Source organism: Hylobates moloch, unplaced genomic scaffold (assembly GCF_009828535.3).
Source record: "Hylobates moloch isolate HMO894 unplaced genomic scaffold, HMol_V3 SCAFFOLD_5, whole genome shotgun sequence".
Lineage (NCBI taxonomy): Eukaryota > Metazoa > Chordata > Mammalia > Primates > Hylobatidae > Hylobates > Hylobates moloch.
In genome coordinates, this window is record NW_026652280.1 from 126546386 (window position 1) to 126567534 (window position 21149).

The following is a 21149-nucleotide window of genomic DNA, read 5'->3' on the forward strand; positions in this document are numbered from 1 at the left end:
AGGTTGCAGTAAGCTGAGATCGTGCCACTGCACTCCAGCCTGGGTGACACAGTGAAACTCCATCTCAAAAAAAAAAAACAAACAAAAAAAAGATGATGTCTGAAAAGACTATTTTTCTTTTCTTTCTTTCTTTTTCTTTCTTTTTTTTTTTTTTTGGAGACAAGGTCTCTCTGTCACCTAGGCTGAAGTGCAGTGGTATGATCTTGGCTCATTGCAACCTCTACCTCCCAGGTTCAAGCGATTCTTGTGCCTCAGCCTCCCAAGTAGCTGGGACTACATGTGCCACCATGTCCAGCTAATTTTTGTATTTTTAGTAGAGAGGGGGTCTCGTCATGTTGGCCAGGCCGGTCTCAAACTCTTGACCTCAAGTGATCCACCCACCTCAGCCTCCCAAAGTGCTGGGATTTCAGGCCAGAGCCACCATGCCTGGCCTCTCTGAGAAGAAAGTACTCAGCACATGGGAGGCACTCAATAAATGTTAAGCTTGGTGGTTTATGCTGCCCCTGACCCATGAATTGTTCAATAGGAGTTGTGTTGTTGTTGAAGGTAAGACCTTCTAGTAGTTTAATTTTCTTTCAAATGTTTTAAAAATATGAACAATTTTATTTAAATTAAGGTGAATCTATATACTTCAAAACTTTCCTTTATTGTCACTAAGTTTTATGTCTGATGAAAAAGAGGTTGATTCACTCCCTTAATTTTATTGTTGACCAAGAGTCAGGATTATGGGAGCTGAAGGAGAAAGCTAGGACAAACAAAATGGAAATGTTTGCGAAAGAAAATTCTTTCATTGTCTTCTGGTTTTAAGTTATCAATTTAAATTACTTTAGTTAGGCTTTTTTATTTCCTGAATATTAATATTAATAAGAATAAAATGTTGATATTATAAAGACTGGTTGATTTAGGGTGATCTCTAAAGTTAAGATGAATGATTTAAGATTATTTATGTTGTAGGAAAGGGATCTTCAGTTTTTCGTTGCCTTCAGAAATCAGTAATAGCTTGAAATTTAAAGTAAAAAAATAAGAATTTAAATGTATTGTTCTTGTCAATAAACTAAACTTTTACTTTTATATTTGCTATCAGAAAAAACAAAAATTCTAGTTTATAAATATGTATTAAAACATGACTGTACTATATGATGTTTATTATAACATAGCCTTTAAATTTTAAGAGCTAATCACCACTAATGTACGTGATTTTTTTTTTAAGTAAAAGTGACTCTGTTACATACATGAAAAAGTTTCACTTATCAGTATTCTTATACTAAGAAGGTTAGAAATTTCTGCAGAGAAGTAAGCTCAGGGCTTTAAAATTAAATAAGTAAATAGATTTCTGTAGTTTATGTTTACAGTATGATGTAGTTAAGTATTAATAGCATTGAAATTTTTTTTTTTTTTTTTTTTTTGAGATGGAGTCTTGCCTCTGTCACCAGGCTGGAGTGCAGTGGCTCGATCTCGGTTCACTGCAACCTCTGCCTCCCGCATTCAAGTGATTCTCCTGCCTCAGCCTCCCGAGTAGCTGGGACCACAGGCGCACGCCACCATGCCCAGCTAATTTTTTTGTATTGTTAGTAGAAACAGGGTTTCACCATATTGGCCAGGCTGGTCTCTAACTCCTGACCTCGTGATCCACCTGCCTTGGCCTCCCAAAGTGCTGGGATTACAGGTGTGAGCCACCACGCCCAGCCTAATGGCATTGAAATATTCACTTTCCAAATAAGATATTATGGCCTGGCATGGTGGCTCGCACCTGTAATTCTAGCACTTTGGGAGGCTGAGGCGGGAGGATTGCTTGAGCTCAGGACTTCAAGTCCAACCTGGGCAACATACTGAGACCTTGTCTCTACAAATAATAAACAAAATTAATTGGGTGGGGTGGCATGTGCCTGTGGTCTCAGATACTTGGAAGGCTGAGGCAGGAGGACCCCTTGAGCCTAGAAGGTCAAGGCTTCAGTGAACTGTGATCACACCACTGCACTCCAGCCTGGGCAACAGAGTGAGACCCTGTCTCAAATACACACCCATATACACACACACACAATACCTTTCAGACACTTAGTTTTTGATATATAGAGTTGAATACATTTGGGCCTACTTATTTCTGTAAGAGATTTTAAAATAATATTATACTAAGGTACTATGTAAAATAGTTAATTCTAAAGAGTCATCTATAAGTTACTATAAGTAAACTTTGGGGTATCATACTATACAAGTTTTTCATTGTTTTTAGATGCCGACTATTACTTTAGAATTCTTTAGTAGTTTTAGTTCAGGAAGTCCAATGACTTAAGCATACCTATAAGCTGATGTATTTATACAGAATACACTGTTAAAATGTCTTTACTTTCAAAAGGAATTTTGGGCAAGGATCATAAATGTAACAAATCTAAATCTAAGGATATAATATTTCTATTGTGATAATGGTTCTACTTTTAGAATAGAATTGAAATTCTATTTATACTTAGAGATAAGCCAGTATGGTTGTTTATAAATGCTTTTACTTTTTGTTTTCTCATCTGTAGATTTGTGTTCGCTATTTTCAAACATGTGGTAATGTTCATGTTTTGAAGCCAAATTATGTGTGTTTCTTTGGTTATCCTTCATTCAAGTATAGTCATCCACATCACTTCCTGAAAACAACTGCTGGTAAGTATGATTTCAAAATAATATGTATAAAATAATGTTTTGTACCTCATTCAGTAACATTTTTTAGTAGTTGATTGAGACTTTTTAAACTAAAAAAAAAGTTGACTCTGTATTTCTAGCCTGGCCCTTCCCATCTCCCCACATTTTTCCAATTCTCACTTTCTTTTTTCTCATCCCTCTCTTTTACATACTTTCCTTAACACTGGCACCCCTTTTAAAAAAAAATTTTTTTTGGGAGACAGGATCTCACTCTGTTGCCCAGGTTGGAGTGCAGTGGTGTAATCACAGCTCACTATAACCTGAACTCCTGGGCTCAAGTGATCCTCCTGCCTCAGCTTCTCAAAGAGCTGGGATTACAGGCATTAACTTATCTCGCCCAGCACTTGTGTCTTTATAATGTTGGGAATGGGTTGTGTTGGGCCATCTATTTATCATCTGGCTCATCTAAGTGCAATAGTCAGCATTGATATGACTTTCTCAGTCAAGGTAAATTGTTGACTTAATAGATGTATCTTTGTGTTGTCATACATATTGTGGTATTGTTTGTTGAAAGAAGCACTTAATCTATCATGTGAACATGGTGTGATGAAACCAGCCTGATTTAGTCCTAAATAGAAAGTTCCCTGATTTTTACCATTTAGTTACTTTTTCCCCAGCTTTTTCTACCCTCTGTAAAGAACTTGAAGGATTAAGTATTAGATTTGGCAAGGGCACAAGAACTGTTTTTTTTTCCTGATGTTCCATTTAGAACCTTGATAAAGAACCCTAGACTTTTGTTACACCATTAAGTTTTTGACAGATACATGGGAGCTTAGTTTGTGCTGGCAATAAAAAATGGGGGAATTCTAGGCAGACCCCAAGTCAGCCTTTCTATGCTCTTTTTTTTTTTTTTTTTTTTTTTTTTTTTTTGAGACAGGGTCTTGCCCTGTTGCTCAGGCTGGAGTGCAGTGGCACAATCATAGCTCACTGTAACCTCAAACTCATGGGCTCAAATGATCCTCCTGCCTCAACCTCCTGAGTAGCTGGGACTACAGATGTGCATCACCAAACCTGGCTAACTTATTTATCAGGGTGTTGTCACAGTGCCCAGGCTGGTCTAAAACTCCTTGATTCAAGAGATCCTCCTGCCTCTGCCTCCCGAAGGGCTGGGATTACAGGCATGAGCCCTACACCAGCCTTCCATGCCTTTTCTTTTGCTTTCTTTTTTTTTTTTGAAACAGGGTCTTGCCTCACAAAGTGATGGGATTACAGGTGTGAGCCACTGTTCCCAGCCATCTTCCATGCTTTTTCTATGTCATCCTCCACTATAGCCTAAGATATATAAACTTTGCCTTCACTACTTTTACAAAAATTTCCATTTTTTTAAAGTTGATCTTTTTTTGTTACTTTCCAGAGAAAATAGAGGTCATTCAAGTAAATACTTCAACTTCCTGGTCTAGTCTGTAAACACTTAGGAGCTTTGGGTTGCTGGATACACCAGTTCCAGGCTACTTGGATTCCTGGTCTACAAATTACTAGCAGTGTAACTAAGCAAGTTTCACCATCTGGGAAATGGGAGTAATCATAGTATTTAGCTAATTGTATTCTTGTGAGAATTCATTCATTCAACAATTAATATTTATTGATAACCTGTGTTCCAAGGCACTGCTCTAGGTGCTTGGGATATATCAGTACACAAAACAAAGATCCTTATACTTGGGTGGATTAAATAAATTAGAATATATAAAGTACTTACATACTCTAATACTGCTTAGATATACTAATACTGCTTTCTCTGGATACTTATTAAGTTTTCTCTTCTTCTGCTTCTCTTTTAAACTTCAGTTTTTCAGAGGATCCCATCCTTTGCCCTCTCTTCTTGTACTACATCTACACACATGCCTTCAACTCTCACCTCATTGAACACTTCTGAATCTGTAGCTGTAGCTCACATCTCTCACCAACTAACAAAACATCTCCATTCCAATGTCCCCAAAACTCAGTCTTCTACAAATCTCTTTTCCTTCTGATATTTCCTAACTCAGTAAGTCATTAAGCTAGACTAGCCTAGCTTAACCATTGATATGAGACCCTGTCTCTACAAAAAATTTTAAAAAGTCAGCTGAGCATGGTGGTCCACACCTGTAGTCCCAGCTGCTCAGGAGTCTGAGGTAGGAGGATCACCTGAGCCCCAGAGGTTGAGGCTGCAGTGAGCTGTGATCATGCCACTGCCCTCCAGCCTGGGCAACAGAGTTAGACCGTGTCTAAGAAGAAAAGAAGAGAAGAGAAGAGAAGAGAAGGAGAAGGAGAAGGAGAAGGAAGGAAGGGGAGGGGAGGGGAAATAAAAAAGAAGAAGAGAAGGAGGAGGAGGAAGAGGAGGAAGGGACGGGACTGGAAGGGACGTGATGGGACAGGACGGGTCGGGAAGGGATGGGGAGGGGAGGGGAGGGGAGGGAAGCTAGAAACCTAGAGTCATCCGGAGGGAGGGAAGAAGCGAGGAAAGGAAGGGAGGAAAGGAAGTGAGAGAAGGAAGGGAGGAAAGGAAGCGAGGGAGGAAGGAGGGAAGGAAGGAAGGAGAGAAGGAAGGAAGGAAACCTAGAGTCATCTTGAGGGAGGGAGGGAGGAAGGAAGGCTAGAAACCTGGAGTCATCCTGACTCTAGTCTCACATCAAATTGATTATCAAAACCTATTAATTTTACATCTTACATTTTTCTTAAATCTGCCTTCTTTTCAAACAGCTTTGAAAAGTATATAAATATATAAATCACATACTTCTGTGCTGGGCAGAGTGGCTCACACCTGTAATCCCAGCACTTTGGGAAGCTGAGGCAGGAGGCTTGCTTGAGGCCAGGAGTTCAAGACCAGCCTGGGCCACAAAAAAGTGATACCTCATCTCTACAAAAAATTTTTTTAAATTACTTGGGTTTGGTGGTATGTACTTGTAGTCAGCTGCTAGTCCTAGCTGAGGTGGGAGGATCACTGGAGCCCAGGAACTTGAAGTTATCATGAGCTGATTGTGCCACTGCACTCCAGCCTGGGCAACAGAGTGAGACCCTGTCTCTAAAAAAAAATAAATTAATACATTCTATACTTCTGCTTCTTACCTGAAGTAGCCTCCTGCTTCCCCTGCCTTGTTTTGCCTCTGCCACCCACTCCCTGATCCCATCTACCACACTCCTGCCAGAGAAATTTTTTCCTAAACTTATAGACCTAAAGTTGCAGATCTGATATTATAAATAGGATTCCATATCAGTTAATTACTGCTGAATAACAAACAATCCCACAACTTAGTGGCTTAAAGCAACAAAGACTGATCATTTCTCAGGATTCTGCAGGTTGGCTGGGTGATTTCCTTGCTGGTTACGCCCAGGCTCCCTAATATGGCTGTATTCAGCTAGAGGATCATATGGGCTGGAAAGTCCAAGATAGTCTCACTCATGTGTCTGACAATTCATGCTGGGTTTCCGATGGGGCACCTAATTTCTCCTTTTCCTGATGTCTCATCCTCCAGTAGACTAGATCAACTTCCTTGCATGAGGATTTTAGGGCAGCATTCCAAAAGGGAGAAGGGAGAAGCTGTGCGGACTTTTGAGGCCTAGCCTCATGAACCTGCACACTTCACTTCTGTTATATTCTATTTGTCAAAGCAAGTCACAGCCCAGCAGATTTAAGAACTGGTGAAATAGACTCGGCCTCCTGATGGGAACAGCTGCAAAGAATTTATGACCATGTTAATTTACCACTGGGTCCTGATCACCTTTAGGATGAAGTTCAAATATTTTAGCATGGTGCACAAAGTCTTTTAAATCTCGGCTGATTTCTTGCCACATACCGTATCTTCGGCTATAGAGAACTGTTTGTTCTTTAACCTTGCCATGAACCATCACATTTTCATGCTCTTGCTGTTCCTTGCATATTGCTTTGTATAGAGGTGCCATAGTGTATTTTCTTGTTTTTGTATTACTTAGATTGATTTTCAGTTCTTTATTATGACCCTATACTAACCATTTTTTAGCAAGTGGAATTACTTATGGAATCAAGAATGTTGATTTTAAAAAAATTTTTTAAATGCTTTTGATTCTTAATGCTAAATCATTCAGAAAGTTGCCAGGTTATACTCCAATCAGCAAGCTGTGAGAGGACCCAACTTGCTAGAGAGGAAGTAAGAGGTACCTAATACCTCCATAACCAAAATGTATTTTGTATTTTTTATTACTAATTTAACTCCTCATATTTAAGAAAATTTTACAACCCTAATTAACTTGTTATATGTTTTATAAGCAAATATGGTTAACAGCAGTCTAAAGATACAGGAGCATTCCTGAATAGGTTTAGAGCCATTTGTTAACCTGGAAAAGTGGGAGGGTCCATACATGCTTTTAAATGACCAGAAATACTTTTCTCTTTTGAGAATAATTACCATACAGTATCATTGGCATCTAAGTATTACAAAGAGGGTATAGAAGCTGGGTGTGGTGGGTGGTCCCAGCTTCCTCAGGAGATGGAGGGAGGAGGATTGCTTGAGCCCAGGAGTTTGAGGCTGTAGTATGCATTTATGCACCTGTGAATGTCTACTGTATTCCAGCCTGCAGAACATAGTGAGACTCTATCTCCAAAAAAAAAAGGAGGGATGGGTAGAAATTTGAAAAGGGGTAAAAAATGGAAAGAGGAAAGAGACGACTTAGGGATAAGGTGGCAGAACATAAGTTTGGACAAACAAGTTTCCATCAAGTTTGCTAGATATAGAACTGCCTGATTTTTAGCCATTAAGAATGAGAAAGAATAGTTATATAAATTCAAAAGAAATCTGTTGATGTTATTATGGTTTCATAACTTAAAACAAGGATATCTAGCTGGGTCTCTCTTTGTATATCTTTGTTCTATTTTCTATTCATTACATTGTTTCAAAATTTAATTAATTTGTTAGTAGGGCCTTTTATAGCCTTATAACAGACGATTTTGGAAGTTAGAAAATGTAAGTTCTGTGGCAGTGCCAGTAAGTCTGTGTTGTAAAATAATTTATTTAAATCTCTAATCGTTATGAATAATGGTTATGCTCTTAAAAATTATAAAATGCTATTTTTCTGTCTGTAAGATGGAAGAATTTCTGCCTCTGCCTGAGAACATTCTCTAATTTTAGATGTGAAAGTATATATTAGTAATATGTTACATACTGAATGAGATCGTTTCTCATTTGTCTTTGAAGCTCTCCGTGGACAGGTTGTTCAGTTCAAGCTCTCAGACATTGGAGAAGGGATTAGAGAAGTAACTGTTAAAGAATGGTAAGTGAATCTGAAAAGAGCTCTTGAGTAAATTTAAAAATAATTTGAGTAAAAATAACTATTTTTATTTTTATTTATTTAATGGATAGTGGGAATCCATTTAAATTGAGAAATGTCTTTATAAACTCATAATGCATTTTTAAAAGCAATAAGGTAGAATTACTCTGTGTTGATGACATAGTGGTGAAGGAATTTGTCATACACCAAGGTACTTTATTCAGTGTGATTTAAAACTGTCAGGTAGTCTAAGCTCTCTTCACTGTACTGAAAATGACTTTAGTAAGAATGTAAGTATGTTTGACTTACCATTACCTGATATAGTTTACTTGTATGTTTAGAAGAGACGAAAGTATTTTACCAAAAGTCATGAATCAAAAAATAAATTTTGAAACATTAAAAAATTATCCAAAAAAGGGCCTGAAACAAAAGCCTTTCATCCTCTACCCCATTTCTTTCTTTCACCTTCTGGAAAAATAGAAACACCTCTGGGTACCAAACTCAGTTTTAGAGGTTTTAAGAAGTGGCAGTTAAGATGAGTAAATAGATTACTTCCCACCTTAGATTTATACCATTAAAGATCCTTTTAAGAATCTGGTTCAACCACCTGAACATTCTTTTCTTGTACTTATTATTATTGCTTTGTAAGTTAAAAGAGAACTGTAATAACATAAACATACGTTATGGTTATGTCTCTGGTGGCACTGTGGGATTATGGAAAGAGCAATGGACTTCAAATCAGAAGAGTCCGACCTGGAAACTTATTAGCTGTCCTACCTGTGACTCACTTGGTCTCTTAATGTGTCACATGAGGATAATAGTACTTGCTCTGCCAACCTCTGGAGTGTTGAAAGGATCAAAATAATGTCATGTATAAGAAATGCATTTGATAATACCTTCTTTTCAAGACCGAGACAGTAGTAAAAAATCTTTATAGATTTTTGACTTTTTTTTTTTTTTTTTGGTAGAGATGAGGTCTTACTATGTTGACCATACTGGTCTTGAACTCTTGGCCTCAAGTGATCTTCCCACCTGGGCCTTCCAAAGTGTTGGGATTACAGGCATGAGTCACTGCACCCAGCTTTTTTTGATTGTTTTAAAAAACCACTTCTTAATTTCTACCTCTTACTCTCTAGACCCATATGCTTAGTGTAGGGCTTACAGCTTTTGGAAGGGGAAATCATTTTATTCCTAATAAAATTCTAAAAGCTCTTTTAATGAGAAACTAATCATTTGATTAATTTTTCAGAAGTTCTTTAAGAAATATTAAGAGCTTTCTTGAATTCTGGTTTTTTTTCCAACTTAATATTGTAAAAAGTAAAGTAGAGGTTCCTCTTCAAAGACTTTCTTCCTCATTTAATTAGGAATAAATAGTAACTTCTCTTAGAAGCAAAATTTATTCAAAGACCTGTGCTAACATTCTTAAATATCTGCTAGCCGTGATAAAGAAATCAATGTACTTTATGTTCTTAGCTCCTACAATTTAGCCTAAAAATTTGCCCTGGCATGCTTATATTGGTCCAAGCAAGCATTAGGTCGTAGGCTGTTCCTCTTCCTTATTTGAAGGTGTTTTTACCTTTCTCAGCATTCCACAGGTTACTTCCTCCTTCCTTTGTTCTCCTCTACCTTTGCCTCTTTTAAAAAGTGCTAAGTTGCTAGCCAATCAGGACAAATACAGAACGTGAGGTCCCATTCCAGCCAATGGAAATCGGACACAGCAGTAGGTTGGATGCGTCAGGTTATAAATGACCCTGTCACCTTTGTTCGGTGTACTCTTGTGGCAAAACTGCTGGTGAGTGTACTTTTTCTGCAGGAAGTAAAAATGGCTTTGCTGAGTAAATTAAATTTATGTTCAACTGCTATTTCTTTACGGCACTGAGGAACAAGCATTTCAAACAATATCCATACATAAGGAAAAAATATGTATCGTGTCGCACTTGGTAAAATGCTAAAGGGCAGAATTCTGTTCTACAAAATGAAGCCTGAGAATAGAAATTTGAATAGGTAAGGAAGCATAATTTAACAGAAGGTAGTGTGGTTTTGGGTAAGGGTAAATAAAACCTCATTAGAATTTGTGGGTGCATATGTATGGAAAAAGAAAAAAAAATACTTAGATTTCACAAATCCTTTGACAAACTTCTAAAACAAGTTTAGATGTTATGTGTGCTTGTGTCTTAAAGTCTATTTTGTCTGATAGTATAGCCACTCTAGCTTGCTTGCTTTCTTTTTTTATTTTCTTTTTTTGAGAGACAGGGTCTTGCTTTGTAGCCCAGGCTGGTCTCAAACTCCTGAGATTACAGGCGAGCCATCACACCTGGCCTTGTGTGACATATCTTTTTCAATCCTTTTACTTTTTATCATTTGTGTTGTTGAATTTAAATTATATTTCTTAGCATATAGTTGGAACTTTTTTTAGAATCTGTTCTGCCAATCTTTGCCTTTTTATTGGAGTATGTAAACTTTTTACTGTATATTTTAAAGTTATTTTCTTTTTGGTTGCCCTGAGGATTACAATTAACATGTTAATTTAAAACACTATAATTTGGGTTAGTAGAACTTAATATCAATAGAATACAAAGACTTTGCTCCAATATAGCTCTATCGCCTCTTCCTTCCTTTTGCTATTTCTGTCATATGTATTTCTGTTTTTCTTTTTTAGAATTATCATTCCATTAACCTGGCATGGTGGCACAGGCCTGTAGTGTCAGCTACTTGGGAGGCTGAGGTGAGGGGATGGCTTGAGCCCAGGATGCAGAGGTTGCAGTGAGCCGAGATTGCACCACTGCACTCCAGTCTGGGCAACCAGAGTAAGACCCTGTCTCAAAAAACAAAACAAAACAAATAATTATCATTCCACATTGAAAGTATTCCATTTTTAAACATCATAAAGCACATCAACACAGTTTATAAGTATTGCTTTAATGTGGTTGTCTTGTAAATCAGATAGGACTTTTTTTTAAGTTACAAACAAAAAGTTACAAATAAAACAATATACAGATGTAGCCAGGTGTGGTGGCTCATGCCTGTTATCCCAACACTTTGGGAGGCCAAGATGGGGGGACTGCTTGAGCCCAGGAGTTCCAGACCAGCCTGGGCAACACCGCAAGACCCTGCCTCTACCACCACCACCACCACCAACAACAACCCAGATGCTCCTTGACTTATGATGGGGATAAGTCATAAACCCATCAAAACTAAAATGTCTTAAGTTGAAAATGCATTTAATATACCCAATCTAGCAAACATCATAGTTTAGCCTAGCCTACCTTAAACATGCTTGGAACACTTACCTTAGCCCACATTTGGGCAAAGTCATCTAATACAAAGTCTATTTTATAAAGAACTGTTGAATATCTTATGCAGTTTATTGAATACTGAAAGTGAAAAACAGAAGGATTGTTGCTTTTACACCATCATAAAGTTGAAAAATTATAAAAGTCAGAGACCATCTGTAGTGCCAGTTCTCCGGGGATTTTGCTTTTTGTGGTGATCCAAACCTAGTAGTCCCCTTACAGTGGCTGCGAGGCTGCTGATTTGGCTCCTGCTGCGCTAGGGAAAGGAGGATGGAAATTGGGCAAGTTAAAATACTACAAAACTCAGCCATTTTTCCTGAATACATCATTCTCTGTTGTTGCAAGCCTTTTTTTGATTTCCAAAATTCTGAAAAAATTGATTTTTAACAACTTTTGTCACTGTACTTGTTGCTCATATGGAAGAGCAGATTTTCAGATGTCTTTAATCCATCATTCTGGAAGTGAAAGTATGTGCTTTTAAAGCTGGTTTCTACATCATGGGTGCTGTTTTATCATAGACAGAGGACTGGTTAGGACAGGAGGACAAGAAGCAAGAATGACAACAATTATCTGTTGCTGGCAATAAGTCAGAAATAAGGGCTAGAGACATTAAGAATGCCATTAGAATGAAAATTAGATGTATTATTTGAGGTTTGGTCCCATTCCTCCTGTTTTGTTTGCCAAAACTATCTAGAAAAGCCTGTAAAGTATACCTAAAATGATTATGGGGTTAGAAGGACTTTATCTAAGAACAGGCTAAAATAATTTTAGGAAGAAAGACTGGGAGAACTCCCATCTAAAATTCATGAAATTACAAAGGATATGTATTGAGGACATCAATTTTTAAACTTACTTCTGGAAGTATTGGGCATCCCTTAAAGTTTGGAAAAGGGTAATTAATATAAGACAATAGAAGGAAATACCACTTTAAAAATGTATTTTTAGAACTTGTTTTTCTGATAAATGGGTCAGACAGAAAACCTGAGAGTTTAATTAAATTTTTGGATTATAGACTATGAATTGCTTAAAATTTTTGAGTATTTCTTGCAGATACATTGAAGAGACTCTGGAAGTCATTATAGTCATCTCTGAAACATTTCTTAGTACACCATCTGAAAGTAAATGCTGGGCTAGATGAATACTGATCTAACTCAGCATGGCATTTACATCCTTAATATAATCTGTACTTATGATTGTTTCTGTAAAAGTGTCTCATTTCTTTTTCTTTTAGGTATGTAAAAGAAGGAGATACAGTGTCTCAGTTTGACAGCATCTGTGAAGTTCAAAGTGATAAAGCTTCTGTTACCATCACTAGTCGTTATGATGGAGTCATTAAAAAACTCTATTATAATCTAGACGATATTGCCTATGTGGGGAAGCCATTAGTAGACATAGAAACAGAAGCTTTAAAAGGTATTGTAAGTCTGTTAATCTATTTTACCAAATTGATTATTGGTCTCTTTTTGTCATTGGGTCCCAATTAAAAGTGATCTTTGTTTTTTTTGTTTTTTTTTTTTTCTATTCCTATTTATTTTTGGCTCTTGGGGAAATGTAATCTTTTCAATGTGAAAAAAGGCAGCAAGTTCAACACAAAATAGAAATCTGAATTGTAGGATAAGACAAAACCAAAGGTGGGGGGAAAAAGGCAATAGCAAAAGGAAGAGATGAAATGTTGCAAAAAAGATGGAGGATGTCCCATCCTTTCTCCTCTGGGGAATGACTCAAACATTCAGGTGGCATTATACACTGTTCCACATAAGTCAGTGATGTTACTCCTTTTGGAGGGGTAAGAAGGGGTGGGGATGGGCTTTTAATAACTTACAGGATTTGAGTTGGAGTTTTAGAAGCCGAAATCAGGAAAACTGAAAAGGTTCTCTGTGAGTCATGGTTATCTTTTGGCCAGTTGCCATGTTAAAAATGTGTACAGTAACACTTCATTTACCTGAAGTCCTGCCTTCTGGAGACCTTAGTGTTCAAAGAGGCAACAAACTCTCTCAGTAATTAAAGATTCAGGCTATAAATACTGGCCACGAGGCCGGGTGCAGTGGCTCACGCTTGTAATCCCAGCACTTTGGGAGGCCGAGGTGGGCGGATCATGAGGTCAGGAGATCGAGACCAAGGTGAAACCCTGTCTCTACTAAAAATACAAAAAAATTAGCCGGGCGTGGTGGCGGGCGCCTGTAGTCCCAGCTACTCGGAGAGGCTGAGGCAGGAGAATGGCATGAACCCGGGAGGCGGAGCTTGCAGTGAGCCGAGATTGCGCCACTGCACTCCAGCCTGGGCGACAGAGTGAGACTCCGTCTCAAAAAAAAAAAAAAAAAAAAAAATACTGGCCACGAAGAACAAAAATTGGAGTATCTAAAGATGAAATCTAATATAATGGATTGCTCTGTTTGCCACTGATACAAAACAAACAAAAAAAAGCACTCTTGTTGGGAATGGTTGTAAACTTTTTCAAGAGAAGTTGAAGAGAAAAGAAGGAAAATTAAAATGAAAGCAAAGATACCAGCATTTAGAAGCAGCAGCAACCATGGGACTTACAAGTGGTAGATGTCCTGTCAGACAGGGAATTCATCATGAGAATGTTACAGAGGAAAGCTAAAACAGTTGGCAGTCCCAGTGGTGGCAGGCAGCTGGCTGGCTAACTCAGAAGTTCCCTACAGCACTGTTGTGATATACCAAAGTTTTGTCATCTAGGAATCAGTTTTGATACTAGGGGCTGCAAGAGCAATAGGCTCTGTGACAGAACTCCTAGGCCAGCATTCCCACCTTGGAAGTGCTGAGATAAAGATATCTCACTGTAATTCAGAAGTCTAGCAGGAGTAATTCAATTACAGTGTCTGGCTGACACTTAGTTCTGCAGTCGGTAGAACAATAACTAATATTACCATCTTTTTTCCAGAATCACATCGTATAATTTATAAAATTTTTTACACTTACTATTCTGTGAAGTATTCCAGTTTAGCAGATGAAGAAACTAAACCCAACTAGAAAGGTTGGACATGCTGGGTGCGGTGGCTCACGCCTGTTAATCCCAGCACTTTGGGAGGCCGAGGTGGGTGATCACGAGGTCAAGAGATGGAGACCATCCTGGCCAACATGGTGAAACCCCATCTCTACTAAAAATACAAAAATTAGCCAGGCGTGGTGCTGCATGCCTGTAGTCCTAGCTACTCGGGAGGCTGAGACAGGAGAATCGCTTGAACCTGGGAGGCGGAGGTTGCAGTGAGCCGAGATCGCACCACTGCACTCCATCCAGCCTAGGTGACAGAGTGAGACTCCATCTCTTAAAAAAGAAAAGAAGAAAAGGAAAGGTTGGACAATTTGCTCAATGGTTGGTGACAGGACTAAAGTTATAACTTAGATGTCCTGAGTCCATGTCCAGAATATTTTCTACTATGACATGTTGCCTCTAAAAGCTAGAAGATGATTTATTGAAGGCTTCCTACTACTTTTTATTATTATAAAAGCAGGAGAGGTGCATTGCAGAAAGTTCTAAAACACAGTAAACCAAAACAACAAAAATCCTAATGTTCACAAATCACACTCGATGGATTCATGTATATCATTCCAGATATTTTTCTAGGTCATATGTGTACATGTAGGTATTTTTTTAACCAAAATAATATATTGTATGTGCTGTAGTCCAATCTGTTTGCTTTGTTCATCTATGTTTTCATGACAGTACATTTCAATTTTATTTTTTTGTTTGTTTGAGACGGAGTCTTGCTCTGTCACCCAGGCTGGAGTGCAGTGGCGTGATCTCAGCTCACTGCAACCTCCACCTCCCAGGTTCAAGCGACTCTCCCATCTCAGCCTCCTGAGTAGCTAGGACTACAGGTGTGTGCCACTGTGCCTGGCTAATATTTGTATTTTTTTATAGAGATGGGGCTTCACCATATTGGCCAGACTGGTCTTGAACTCCTGACCTCAAGTGATCTGCTGGCCCCATCCTCCTGAAGTGCTGGAATTACAGGCATGAGCCACCACGCCTGGCCTATTTCCATTTTATATGATCCACAGACCATATTTAGATTTCCTGAATTATCCCCAAAATGCCCTTGATATTTCAATAGATTTTTTTTAACTGGGATCTAATATAGTACCATACATTGCACCTAGTTGTTATATCTCTTAAGTCTCTTTTAGTCTAGTTTATCCTCCTCTACTTTTGTTTCATGACACTGATTTGAAGAGATTGCCTTTGTTTTGCAGAATGTCAAACTTTTTGGATTTGTCTCGTTGCATTGTGTTATTTAACTTGTTCCTCTAGTCCTTTTATTTCCTGTAAGCTGGAAGTAAGTTTTAAAGGCTGAATTCAGGCTGGGCTCAGTGGCTCACACCTGTAATTCCAGCACTTTGGGAGGCCAGGGTGAGTGAATCACTTGAGGTCAGGAGTTTGAGACCAGCCTGGCTGGCCAACATGGTGAAACCCCATGTCTACTAAAAATACAAAAATTAGCCGGGTGTGGTGGCACATGCCTGTAATCTCGCCTACTCGGGAGGCTGAGACAGAATTGCTTGAACCCCAGAGGCAGAGGTTGTGGTGAGCCAAGATTGCGCCCCTGCGCTCCAGCCTGGGAGACAGAGCGAGACTCTATCTTAAAAACAAACAAACAAAAAATTAAAAAATAAAGACTGAATTCAAGTTAAATATTTTGGGTGGAATACATCACAGATTCATGTTGCTTCACATCAGGATATACTTAACATCTCATGACTGCCATAGTGATGCTAAGTTTAAACACTGAACTGGGATAATGATACACTTACCCATCTATTGTGGAGTTGTGTTTTCCCCTTTTGTAACCAGAAAATTATGTATGTAGTGTTAGCTTTGACACTAAATAAGTAGGTTCTAATATCATCTGAGATCCTTCCTAAATCAATAACTGCTTTAGTGGTTGTGGAATGATGATTTTTGGATTTTGTCATTCCTTTAACATTATTAGCTGGCATTCTTCTGTAAAGTGGTCCTTTTCCCTCTCATCAGTTGGGGCTATCTGTATTGGGGCTATCTGTATGCTACCTGTATGAAATACAGTTCTTACTGGAAAGAAAATAAATGCTTAATTCTTTCCCTTTACCAGTTCTCGAAGTAAGGAGTTCCTTTAGTAGTCACTTCAAATGCTGATAGTAATTTTTCCAGCATTCTCAGTGTATGTATGAGTGTATGGTCATATGTTGCATAATGACGTTATGGTCAACAACAGACTGCATATACGACAGTGGTCCCATAAGATTATAACACATCTTTACTATACTTCTTTAATGTTTATATATGTTTAAATACACAAATATTTACCATTGTGTTACAGTCACCTACAATATTCAGGACAATAACATGCTCCACAGGTTTGTGACCTAGGAGCAATAGGCTATTTCATATAGCCTAGGTGCATAGTAGGCTATACCATCTACATTTGTGTAAGTGCACACTCAAGTTTGGATAATTGTGAAATCACATAGCAATGCATTTCTCAGAACATACTCCCATCATTAAGCAATGCATGACAGTATTTCAACTGATTTCATGTGTTTAGTTGATTACAATCATTATTCTTCTCGATGCTCAAATCATTATAGTAGTGACCCCTTCAACCTGGCTCCTATGCGTTCTATTAACATTGTCCTGTTAACTTTTAGAAGATTCCTTGCTTTTGGCACAAAAGATGTTCTGGGATTCACCTCATACTTTTCCCACCCCATACCTGGAATCATTCATTTCTTCAGGGGCTCTTGTTCCTTTAAGTATTAGTGTAGAATGAATAAGAGGCTATAATCTGGGCATTAGGGGTGCTTCCTATTACTTTGATTCTAAATTTCTTTTGAAAGACATTATTGGCTAGGCACAGTGGCTCACGCCAGTAATCCTAACATTTTGGGAGGCTAAGGTGGGAGAATCACTTGAGCCTGGGAGTTTGAGACTAGCCTGGGCAACATAATGAGACCCCATCTCTACAAAAAATAAAAAAAATTAGCCAGGTGTGGTGGCGTGCACCTGTGGTCCCAGCTACTTGGGAGACTGAGGTGAGAGGATCACTTGAGCCCAGGAGGTAGAGGCTGCAGTGAGCTGTGTTAATGCCACTGCACTCTAGCCTGGGTAACAACAGGACCCTGTCTCAAAAAAAAAAAAAAAAAAAGGCATGATTTAGAAAAATTTAAAGAAAAACAAAACAAAAATTCACCTTTAGAATTACCTGAAATAAACACAGCTTTTTTTTTTTTTTTTTTGATTCAGATTTAGAAAGGAAAGAGTGTTTCATTCTTGGCATAAACTGACAAGGATTTTGAACAGTATTGTGGATGTCATTAAATTAGAATGTCCAAGCTGGAAACCAGATTAGATACCAATTTAAGTCATCTAAAAAAGCAAGTTATTTATATGAACAAGTAAACAATTGGAGTTTGTTATTTGTTTTGTTTTGTTTTTTGACATGGGGTCTTGCTGTGTTGTACAAGCTAGAGTGCAGTGGCACGATCATAGCTCATTATAGCCTTGAATTCCTGGGCACAAGCAGTCCTCTTGCCTTAGCTTCCCAAGTAGTTAGGACTCCATCATGCCCAGCTAATTGGCCTTTTGATTTTTTGTTTCTTTTTTTTTTGTGTGAGATGGAGTCTTGCTCTGTCTCCCAGGCTGGAGTGCAGTGGCACAATCCCAGCTCACTGCAACCTCCACCTCCTGGGTTCAAGCAATTCTCTTGCCTCAGCCACCCTAGAAGCTGGGATTCCAGGCATGTGCCACCACACCTGGCTAATTTTTGTTTTTTTAGTAGAGGTGAGGTTTCACCGTGTTGGCCAGGCTGGTCTTGAACTCCTGGCCTCAAGTGATCTGCCTGCCTCTGCCTCCCAAAGTGCTGGGATTGTAGGTGTGAGCCACTACACCTGGTGCTGGTTTTGTTTTTAGAGTTTGTTTTGACATCTCAAGTAAGATCCAACTTAATAAATCTGAGTATAGCAAATTATAAAATCACAGTACATTTTGTGAGGGGCCTGTGTTTTTTCTGGAGAATTTTTTTTCACAAAAATTAATATTCTCTATAACATGATAAATCTTAAAGAAATTATGCTGAGTGAAAGCCAGACCCCACCACTCAAAAGAAAACATGCTATATGATTCCATGTACATAAAATTTTAGAAAATCCAAACTAATCTCTAATGACAGAAAACCAATGAGTGGTTGCCTGGTGACGGAGTATGGAGGGTAGGAAGGGTTGGGAAGGAGGCATTACCAAGGAGTACGAGGAAACTTCTGGAAGTGATAGACATGTTCGTTATCTTGATTATGGTGATGGTTTATGAGTATATATATATTTCAAAGCTTATCAGATTATATATGTATGTGTGTGTGTATATCTATATATATATATATAGATATTTTTTTTTGAGACGGAGTCTCACTCTGTCGCCAGGCTGGAGTGCAGTGGCATGATGTCGGCTCACTGTGACCTCCGACTCCCTAGTTTAAGCAAATCTCCTGCCTCAGCCTCCCGAGTAGCTGGGACTACAGGCAGGCACGCACCACCACACCCAGCTAATTTTTGTATTTTTAGTAGAGATGGGGTTTCACCATGTTGGCCAGGATGGTCTTGATCTCCTGACCTTATGATCTGCCCGCCTCAGCCTCCCAAAGTGCTAGGATTACAGACATGAGCTACCATGCCCAGCATCAGATTTTATATTTTATGTTTGTGCAGTTTATTGTGTGTCAGCTGTATCTCAGTAAAGCTTAGAACAAAATTAATGGCATTGGATAGGTTATATTTACAGTAAAAATTATCTGACAGTATTCTTCATAGAGAACTGATAATTTGCTAGCCATTCTATTTCATTTGCCATTCGTAATATGTTTTAAACAATTATCCTGCATGCTAGTTTTATTTCACATCTGTACCTTTTTGCTTTTATATTTGGACTTGTTTTTTATATTTTTATTGTAAGAATAAACTATGAAGCATAAGCCCATGTATCAAATAAGCAGGCCTGTAGAAATTAAATTCAGCTAAATGAGAGAAATTTATATATGCTTCGTTTTAATTGTGGAAATAAGAAAGATTTCTAAATATTTTATGTATCTTTTCTTAAGCAAGAATTTGTAGTAATATTGAATTTATGTTTTTCGCGTCTTAATGCTAGTAAAACCAATTATATAAAAGACGAACACAAAGTCTTCTAGAAGTATAAATTATATTATTAACATTTTACAGGTGGAAAATTATTATAGCATAGAGCCATGAAGGGTAGAAGAGATCAAGACTAGACATCTTAATAGTAGTATTGGAAATTAAGTCCTATCTTGTAATGCTAATTATATTCTATAGTACTGTCTTTTGTAACATAGTAGTAGTCTGCTTTTCAAAGCTAGAGGGTCATGATAATTTTGGTGAGGGAAACTGTATTTGTGACCTCCGAGTCCTGTCTATGAGTCCTTTGACTGTAACAGACCTCTACTTCAAAACAGTTTACTGGACTCACTTATGCCAACTTGTATCTGTGACATATAAGAAGGCATATACTATTAAAAAAAATTACAAGTTGAAATCCAGTTACTTAATTTTTTTTTACTTAACATTATCACCATTATATCAAAGCTATTCCATGTTTCAGTGCCTTGTCTACTGTAAACTTGGTTTAGACCATGTGCAGTCACTCATGCCTGTAGTCCCAGCACTTTGGGAGGCCCAAGTAGGAGGATCATTTGAAGCCAGGAGTTTGAGACTAGCCTGGGCAACACAGCGAGACCTCATCTCTACAAAAAATTTTAAAAATTAGCCAAGTGTGGTGGAGCACACCTGTAGTCCCAGCTATGCAGGAGGCTGAGGTGGGAGGATCACTTGAGCCCAGGAGTTTGAGGCTGCATTGAGCTATGATTGTGCCACTGCATTCCAGCCCAGGTGACAGAGCAAGACCCAGTTTCTTAAAAACACCCACACACAAAACAAACAAAAAAATTAGACAGGTGTGGTAGTACACCCCTGTAGTCCTGGCTACTCAGACAGAGGAAACCCTGTCTCAAAACCAAAACAAAACTAAAACCAACTCAGTTTAAATTGTGTTACCTCGAGTTGTCTTTACAGCTGATGTGGTGACAGATGCTTTCTCTAGCCTCTATTTATTTAATGCAGTAAAATGATTCCTCACTTTTCTAAACAACTAAGGCTCTTTGTACCAAAACTTTTCAAAAACATTTTTTTGAGAGAAATCATTAATTTTGTTTTTAAAATTTCATATATGTTAATTCTTAAAGTGAGGATATTGAGTAAGCTTTTTTGATTATGCAAAGACATGTTATGAACATTCACCACTGTACTAGAAACAATACAATTCTGCGTTTGATTTTTAGTTTTTCAGCCTGTTTAGATTGTCCTTGTGCCAGGTCATCACCCACCTTCCCAACTTTCTGAGAAGACATATAACCAAGTTTGTTAAGAAATATTTGCTAACAAAGGCAAATAGGAGCTGATTGAGAGTGTAAATACCTTTCCTCTGGGTCAAGTGCACAGTTTTAATGCTGAGGCTGTATGGCACCTATTTTAGGTACTCTGGGCCATGAAGCTATGTTAAGATGAAGTTGCCAGGATGCTCCACCAAGTGGAGAGTTACTGAACCTAATTGAGAGGTACCATGGGGCAGTGAAAGGAGGAGAAAGAGGGACGTGAGCTTTAGCAGAATACTTTATAAAACTCATATTATTCTGCCATTATATTGCATTTACCCCTTAACATCAACTTGTATTGTTGATTGGTTTCTCTGTGCTAATACTGTATATATATCTCATTTAACAAATGTAATATCTGCTTTTGACACATGGACCGTTGAGACTCTGAGAGGTTAAATAACCTGCCTGTGATTACATAGCTACTAAGTGGTGGAGTTAGGATTTGACCTCAGCTCTGTTTAATGTGAAAGCCCATGCTCCTAACCACTTTGTTACACTGATAATTTAGTTC

The 21149-nt window shown here is 38.2% G+C and overlaps 1 protein-coding gene across 7 annotated transcripts in view; it reads left to right on the plus strand.

The window, feature by feature from the left end:
* Positions 1-21149, plus strand: part of DBT (dihydrolipoamide branched chain transacylase E2) — a 74760-nt gene that overhangs the window by 8685 nt on the left and 44926 nt on the right. For all 7 annotated transcript variants that reach the window (XR_009213676.1, XM_058439547.1, XM_058439544.1 and 4 more), the window contains 3 exons: positions 2523-2646; positions 7833-7908; positions 12430-12611. Coding sequence is in view for 6 of the 7 variants with exons in the window: in XM_058439547.1 (XP_058295530.1) it covers positions 2523-2646; positions 7833-7908; positions 12430-12611 (382 nt within the window). In the remaining variant the exon portion in view is untranslated. The remainder of the gene's footprint in view (positions 1-2522; positions 2647-7832; positions 7909-12429; positions 12612-21149) is intronic.